This window comes from Myxine glutinosa, chromosome 2 (assembly GCF_964187855.1).
Source record: "Myxine glutinosa chromosome 2, kmMyxGlut1.1, whole genome shotgun sequence".
Classification (NCBI taxonomy): Eukaryota; Metazoa; Chordata; class Myxini; order Myxiniformes; family Myxinidae; genus Myxine; species Myxine glutinosa.
The window spans coordinates 177,461,545-177,470,689 of record NC_136262.1 but is presented as its reverse complement, the minus strand read 5'-3'; the positions used below and the strand labels follow the sequence as shown (position 1 = coordinate 177,470,689).

The window sequence follows — 9,145 nt, the reverse complement described above, 5'->3', positions numbered from 1 at the left end:
AGTGAAGGAGCTGGGGCTCCCACGTCGATCGGGGAATCGGAATCGGGGAATGGAAGCTGAATGACAGTTGGAAAGTGCCTGTAGCATACTTTATGATAAATGGATTGCCGGGGAAGGAACAGGCGAATTTGGTGACACAATGTCTACTAAAATTGCATGATATCGGTGCAGAGGTGGTTTCCTTAACTTGCGATGGACCGTCCGCTCATTTGACAATGTTACGTGAGCTAGGTGCCGACATCACGCCGCAGAATGTGAAACCAACATTTCCCCACCCAGCAAATCCCGAAAAGAAAATTTGTGTTGTACTCGATGCATGTCACATGCTTAAACTTGCAAGAAACTGTCTTGGATCCATGAAAATGATGGAGGATGGCAACAAAAAAGTCATCGCGTGGAAATACATCCAGGCACTCTTTGATCTGCAGAAGAGGGAAGGCTTGCGTCTGGGAAATAAGCTCTCCCGGAAACACATCGAGTGGAAGAGCAATGTCATGAAGGTGGACACAGCCGCTCAGACATTGAGCACTAGTGTGGCAGATGCAATTCGGTTTTGCAGGGACACTTTGCAACTATCAGAATTTCAGGGCAGTGAGGCTACCTGCCAATACATTGAAACATTGGACAAACTGTTTGACATTCTAAATTCTCGCAATCCATTGGCACGAAACTACAAGGCACCACTCATGACATCACGAGAAGGACTTTTCCTGCCATTCCTGGATACTGCCTACAGTTACTTGTCCAACATCAAAAACATGAATGGTCAAGTTATGACCAATACGCGTTTGAAAACCCCCTTCATTGGTTTCATGATCTGCATAGAGTGTGTCACAATTTTGTATTTCACATCTGTCAAACCTGCCTCATCTCCCCTGCGATACCTGCTCACGTACAAAATGAGCCAAGACCACATTGAACTTTTCTTTGGAGCGGTCCGCATTGCATGTGGAAGTGGGAATAACCCAACGGCCCGGCAGTTTGTTGCCGCATATAAGCGCCTCTTGATGCGACATGACATCAAGTCTGCAAGTGGGAACTGTTCTGCACAGGACTCAACCAGAATCCTGAATGCGGCTTCCTTCAAGTGCGTTGCAAAGCAGGCTGTGCCTGACGAGAGTCACGACATGTTGGTGGCCAGACGATACGACCTGGAGTTGAGATCGCCGGCAAAAGAGGACCACGACTATGCGGATATTCCAAATTTTGAGCAACTTTCCATCTTTACAGAGTCATGTGTTGGCTATATTGCCGGCTATGTGGTGAGGATGGTGAGGAAGACTCTGAAGTGTAGCCAATGTCTTTCTGCATTGACCAGTAACAACGAAGAATGGCAAACCACACCAATGTACAGCCTGATTGTTACCAAGAACAGGGGTGGCCTCATAGTTCCCTCGCACAGTGTTGTTCGTGTCTGTGAGGCGACTGAACGCTGTGTCAAGAGGCTCCTGGCTGTAAGCAATGGCAAAATGCCTCGTGAAAGTGGGATAAGAGTGGCAATTTCCACTTCTGTCCTTTCTGAGGTCGGTCGGTCTACATTTGCTTCCTTGGATCGGCACATGTTTGACTGTGAGGCAGACAGCAACCATGTGTTTGCTTTAATACATTCTGTATCACAATCATACAGCAAGATACGTTTCCATCATGTTGTGAGAACACTCGATGATGACATGAAGGAAGAGCGCATCAGGAAAAAATATTGCAAACTGGTCCTGTTTGCTCACCAGTGAGGCAACACCAGAGCAAGCTGAAATATAAGAGCGACCTCATCTCTACATGGTGTGGGTGTGTTTTGTGGGTTAACTGTGAATTGTGTGGGTTAACTACATGACAGCGTTTCATGTCATTTATGTGACTGACTCACTGTTGATGTGTTGCTGACCCATGTCAGTGTAGAATAAACTCTGGTTATCATTATATCTGCGTGGTTTCTAACATCTCGGTAATAGAAACATACACATCTTAGTTACAATATAATGACTGAATTAAGTAACATCATATAACATGACAACAAATCAGATCTTTATATTGAGGAATATTATAGAACAAGCCAAAGAATGGCAAACGACGATGTACCTCAATTTTATAGATTTCTAGAAAGCTTTCGACTCCTTGCCCAGAGAAAGTCTGGGTCATAATGAAGAAATACAGCATACCTGGAAAATTAGTGAACCTTGTAAAAGCCCTTTACCAAGACTTTCAATGTGCGGTCGTCGACCAAGGTGAAACAACAGAATGGTTCAAGGTGAAGACAGGAGTTAAACAGGGGTGTAACATGTCAGGATTCTTATTCCTACTAGTGGGTGATTGGGTCATGAGAAGAACGATAAAGAACACCGAGCGGTAATTTTGGGCACTTTTTTTTCAAACAAGCTCTAAACCATTGGATTCTCCAGGAAAAATGCGTCTAGAACCAACTTCAAACTTAATGAACACCATTTCCTTAAAGAACGGGATTCTGAGCCCGAATATCAGTTCAAATATTAGTATTCTATATTAATTAAATAGTCGGCGGTCCTAAAATTCGCTCCAGCTGCATCATCAGTGCGCCACGCCTTTGCTTTGACAGGCTTACGATCGGCTTCCCAATATGGCCGCCAGACTATTTCCGGTGGCTTCACGGCGGCTAATGCTGCGAGGTGGCCAATTGGCTCTCCATATTATATACCTCCGTGCGCACATGGGACACGTGATCACGAACCCTCCAGTCGCGGGTCAAGGTAAAAGCAAACCACGTGATCAATAAACCTTCTCGAGTCACGGTTTCTCGGCGCCAGATTCGTTACGTCGGCGCATCATGGATGGCGTCGTATAAAGAGCCTGAACAAAGAATTCATAGGAGTTGAATCTACTATAAATGGAGGTGTGTGTGTGTGTGTGTGTGTGTGTGTGTGTGTGTGTGCATGTGTGTGTGTGCGTGTGCGCGCGCACGTGTGCATGTTTGTGCATGTGTGTGTATGTTTGTGTGTGTGTGTGCGCGTGCACATGTTTGTGTGTGTGTGTGCGCGTGCACATGTTTGTGTGTGTGTGTGTGTGCGTGCGTGCGCGTGCATGTCGTGTATGCCACAATCAACGACACCGTTGGTGTTCGGTTAGCCATATGGTTAAACGTTTGGATGTTTGGCCAACATACGTGGCTTCACGATCTTCACATGATATGTTATAGATGACTTCTTTGTCAGATTTGTTCACATGGTACAAGTGCTAGATTACAGAGATACTACCAATTATTTGTTAATGAGTGACGTATTTATCAACGATCTTTCTCATGCTGGACGGGTGTAAGACTGGATGGCTTAACAATTACAAAGATATAAACACATTCCTGAAAACCACACCGTTGGTGAAGGAAATGTGGGATCACAAAAATAAATGTTTTAATCCCCGACATCGCCGAAGCTGTCGTTCATCTGCCAGAAGAACATAGATGTTATTTTTAGAATGTACATGGAGACTGGGCAAGAGATATTTGGGAACTTTCATGATGTGGAGCTGTCCATGAAAACAATGACATATGTGACATAAGCATCTGAAGTAGCATGTGCATAATCTATGTTCAGTAGCATGTGCATAATCTATGTTCAGTAGCATGTTCATCATCTATGTTCAGTAGCATGTTCTTCATCTATGTTAAGTAGCATGTTCATCATCTACATTCAGTAACATGTTCTTCATCTATGTTCAGTAGCATGTTCATCATCTACATTCAGTAACATGTTCTTCATCTATGTTCAGTACATGTTTATAAATCTATGTTCCGTTTCATGTTCATCATCTATGTTCAGTACATGTTCATAAATCTATGTTCCATAGCATGTTCAATGTTCATCAATGTTCATTGCATGTTCGTCATCTATGTTCACTAGCATGTTCTTCATCTATGTTCACTAGCATATTCATCATCTATGTTCAGTAGCATGTTCTTTCATGTTCAGTGTACTCGTTTGTTTATATTTTTTCTGAAGATCTGACACAAGTTGATGAAAGACAGAAATTGAGGGATCATCTATTTATTACGTACTTGTCGGGGTGTTGACGGTGGAGTAGGAGTGAATGGAAAACACTGAGATCGAGAAAAGGAAGAGGAGGGCGGATGATTGGAAAAGGAGTGTAAGGTAGGGAAGTATGGGAATACTTGGGAGGTGAGGGAATGGAGGTTTTCGAGGAGGGATGATTGAGGGAAGGAAATGATGAGCAGTATGGAGCTTATGGGTGGGTGAGAGTTCAAAAAGTCCACCATATTTACTTGCATAATAAATACATGTCCCCAAAGTGAAGAAACCTCTTTTTTCCTCGAATTTTAGTCACTAGGGCGTGCCCGCACGTACGTGCTTGCCCGTACGTGCGTGCAAAAAAACATGCGTGCAAACAACAACAAAAAAAAACTTTGAAACCACGTGGCAGTAACGACCACAGAACCCCCCCCCCTCTATTTACATGAAATGGTTTGGTCCATTCGCAACGACCACAGAACCCCCCCCCCCCCCCTCTATTTACATGAAATGGTTTGGTCCATTCGCAAAGCCAAAGCGAACGGCTTGCGAGTACGGTGACCATACCTTGGGAACCACTTGTCCGATTAATTTCAAACCTTGAAAAGGCACATCCTCGGGTCCCCAGCAATATATCTGGCAAGTTTCAAGTATATCGGACCGGTAGTTGTCGAGAAACAGCGGTCGCATACATACATACAGACAGACAGACACACACACACACACAGATTACTGGAATTATAGATAGATGGATGAATTGTATGATGATATCGAACACAAGGAATTTTGCGTATGAGGAGGCAATTCGGCCCATCATGCCTGCTCTGCACCAACGCCAGGATATCAATCTATATTATAAAACAGGAGTGTCTGTCTGTCCGTTCCCAAACTACTCCCTCAGTTTTGGGGCTAGCCCGTTCCACCTTCTGTGGAACGTTTTGGGGTCCCAGCGGATGTTGTAACTTCTATTCAGCCACAAGAGCATTAGTGTGGTCAGGCACTGATGTTGGGTGATTAGGCCTGGCTCGCAGTCGGCGTTCCAATTCATCCCAAAGGTGTCCGATGGGGTTGAGGTCAGGGTTCTGTGCAGGCCAGTCAAGTTTTTTTTTTTTTTTTTTTTTTTTTTGTATACAACGTCGAGGCTCGTGAAAGAGCTAAAGTTCGTCGTGAAAGTTCGTCCACACCAATCATGACAAACCATTTATGTATGGACCTCGCTTTGTGTATAGGGGCATTGCCATGCTGAAACAGGAAAGGGCCTTCCACAAACTGTTGCCACAAAGTTGGAAGAACACAATCATCTAGAATGTCATTGTGTGCTGTAGCGTTAATATTTCCCTTCACTGGAACTACGGGGCCTAGCCCGAAGAATGAAAAACAGCCGCAGACCATTATTCCTCCTCCACCAAACTTTACAGGTTGGCACTATATGCATTCGGGCAGGTAGCGTTCTCCTGGCATCTGCCAAATCCAGATTCGTCCGTCAGACTGCCAGATGGTGAAGCGTGATTCATCACTCCAGAGAACGCGTTTTCACTGTTCCAGAGTCCGATGGCGGCGAGCTTTACACCACTCCAGCTGACGCTTGGCATTGCGCATGGTGATCTTTGGCTTCTGAGATCAGTAGTGAGTGTTGCAACCGAGGACAGACGATTTTTATGCTCTACATGCTTCAGCACTCGACAGTCCTGTTCTGTGAGCTTGTGTGGCCTACCACTTCATGGCTGAGCTGTTGTTGCTCATAGACGTTTCTACTTCACAATAACAGCACTTACAGTTGACCGTGCAGCTCTAGCAGGTCAGAAATTTGACGAACTGACTTGTTGGAAAGGTGGCATCCCATGATGGTGGCATGTTGAAAGTCACCGAGCTCTTCAGTTCGGCCCATTCTACTGCCAATGTTTGTCTTTGGAGATTGCATGGCTGTGTACTTGATTATATATACCTGTCAGCAATGGGTGTGGCTGAAACTGCCGAATCCACTAATTAGAAGGGGTGTCCGCATACTTTTGGTCATGTAGTGTCGGTAGGAGGTTTCATGAATTCCTCAATAAAATTAGGATTTTGAAATTTACTCGATATGGACCTCCTCCCGAATTCGGAAGTGAACAGATGACGATAATGAGCTCGTTTGATAATATCTCAATACAATCGTGATTTAACATCGTATTTTGTTATAGTATTAATGGTTGATTGGAATGATGCTGTTTGGAATGAAAATAGACTTATTGAGTTGAAATATGAATGAGCAAATGACGTGAGGTTTTCTACTTTCTAACCGTGACTGACATTCGCAGGTGACATTCGCATTATGCAGATTCGCCATTGACTGGGTATAGAACCATTGAGACGCGGGGTACGTTTTTTGCCCAACTCCTTCACGAAACTGGTGTCAATGCCTGATGTTCCATTGAAGGTGGCACACGAATGTGGAATTTATTGGTTCATCGTTTCCCATTCACTGTTTTTTGCCCAAGTCATTCACGAACCGGCTGTCCATGTCGGACGTTCCCCTGAAGGTGGCGCAGGAATGTGGAATGTATTGGTTCCATGGTTTAGCATTCACCGTTTCCGCATTGTTTGTTTGCTTTCGGCTTCCCACCCTTGCATAGCACGGGTACCTCACTAGTAATCAATATTTGGGTGAATTTAAGGTTTGAAACTTATCCTTTACTGTTCCATATGACATGTAGTTGAACGACTTTACTTCTGCTCTTTCTTGGTAAGCTTCTTTTTTTCTTTTTACAATCTTGTGACTCGTATGTTGCGGTTTGTGAGACGAGCAGGCAATGGTCAGATCGAACCAGCGGAATTGCGAAAAGTATTGGAGTCCTGTTTGGGGGAAAGCTCCATTTCTCTGCCCAATGATAAACTGGGCACCTTGACAAGTGCACTGTTCGAAGCTGCCGACACCAATGGAGACGGAGCCATAACACTAGCGGAGTTGTCCGAAGAGCTGGACAGGCACCCACAGGTCCTGGATGACCTTACCATCAGGTAAGGTTACCCAAACACGAGCCAAATGATAATATCAATAGATAGTTTTCTCTCTACCTTCATAATTTTATGTACTTTTGAAACATCTGAGGGGCATTTGAAATGCTACATGAATGAGATACTCACAAGAGTGCATTCTTCAGTTAATGTGCTTATACTTTCTGAAGGCACTGTATCTATCATTCCTGGCATGTACCTTCTTATCTACAATTCTTGCAGGTACCTATCTAATTCAAATTTAAACCTTTCTACTACCGTTTCTTCTTCCACTACCTTTCCAGGGAGACCATTCTATATGCATTAACTACTCTTTGGATGAAAGACCCTTGCCTTACTATCGTTTTAACTCTCCTTTTCTTCTGTACTCTCAGGGTGTGTCCCCATGTCCAGTTAGTGTCCATTTTGTTGAAAAACTCTTCTGCTCTTATTTTAACTAGATGTTTAAATATCTGAAATGTCTCGAACAGGTCACCTGGTAATGACTATAATGTCCCATCACCTTCAGCCGCTCCTCATATTTGAGTCGAACTCGGCCTGGACTCGATCTACCCACTCTACACTGAACCCTCTCTACAGAAGCTATGTCCTTCCTGAGACGTGGCCACCAATTCACCAGAACTTTTCATCCACAATATAATGGCGGTCATTATTGGGTGGTCATACAAGTATCTTTAGTTTCACATTGGAATTGCTGAAAATGTGCATGAAAGCCAGGGTTCTTGGAGTTCTGTAGTTTAAACACTTTCATATTTTCCAACATTGCTGAATTATTTACCTGTAGGGCCTTGGAATGTCCCCCACGTACTCACCAACCCTTCCTCTACTACTTATGATCATGAGGTTTTAGTTGGGGGTGGGTGAAGAATGGTTCACAGGATGGATCCTTTTAAAAAGGGGTACTCATTCAGAATTTTAACCCTTAAAAGGCTAAAGTTGATCTCATCCATGCGGCTGATTGAAAATGTTCTCCGATGAGAACCAACGTTTTACTTTTATCTTTCAAAAATAACTGTACATGTCTTTACTATAGATGTATACTAGCAGGAGCTACCCGGCTATCCCCGAGATAATTATTAACTAACTACCCGGCTATCCCCGGGGGCATTAATTAGCTCATCTGTGACGTAGTTCCGGGAAGCTTATGGATTGTCAGTCAGTCAGTCCGTAAACACTTTAAACTTCTCCGAAACCGCTGATGGGATTGTGACCAAACTTGGCACAAATGATGATTGGTATGTTCTAACTAAAGTTTGATCACGGCATTAAAATAATCGGGCTCTAAGGGGGTCTACCGGGGGACAAAGTGGATCTAGGTTTGACCCCCAAAAATAGGAATTTACTTTTTCCTCTGAAACTACACAAACTATTTCGATAAAACTTCACCACAGCCTTCATCACCCGTGATGTACCGAAGTTTGTTAATGGCATTTAAAAAATCGGGCCCTGAAGGGGTCTACTGGAGGGGTTGCCCCCTAAAATAGGTATTTGCTCGCTTCTCCGAAACTGCACACACAATTTTAATGAAATTTCACCACAATCTTTCACCAATGTTTGTTCAAGGCATTAGAAAAATCTGGGTCTGAAGAGGTATATGGGGGGGTGGGGGGGGGGGGGGGGGGGAGGGGGGGGGGGGGGAGGGGGGTTGCTCCCCAAAACAGGTATTTTTTTGTTTGTTTGTTTAAAGTCTTATGATAAGGGGGTGGGAGGGGAAGAGAATGGAGTGGATATTAGAGGAGATTTTTTGTGCCCCATGACCTGAACCTAGCAAATTTGCTAAATTTGGTGGAGATTGGCCCAGCCGTTGTTTTTCGATGATTTTCAGAACTACAAAACATACATTTAGATAACTACCTTGAGGGAGCAGGGTTTTGTGGGGGGGGGGGGGGGGGGCGTAGGTTGAAACGTTGCCCAGTTTCATACATATACCTACATACAGGTACCTACACCCTAAATTTGGGGCCACTATGTGCTAATTTGGCCATGAAAATAATAACGCACAAACAAACCTACAAATTATCAGACATCCACACACACACACATCCACACACACATATATATACACACACACACACACACACACACACACACACACACACACACACACACACATATACCCTCACACACACACACGCACATCCACACACACACATATATAC

The 9,145-nt window shown here is 44.0% G+C and overlaps 1 protein-coding gene across 2 annotated transcripts in view; it reads left to right on the top strand.

Moving 5' to 3' along the window:
* NOX5 (NADPH oxidase 5) overlaps positions 1-9,145 on the top strand; it is a 178,373-nt gene that overhangs the window by 39,773 nt on the left and 129,455 nt on the right. For both annotated transcript variants that reach the window (XM_068106728.2, XM_068106729.2), the window contains exon 5: positions 6,779-6,989. In XM_068106728.2, the coding sequence (XP_067962829.2) occupies positions 6,779-6,989 (211 nt within the window). The remainder of the gene's footprint in view (positions 1-6,778; positions 6,990-9,145) is intronic.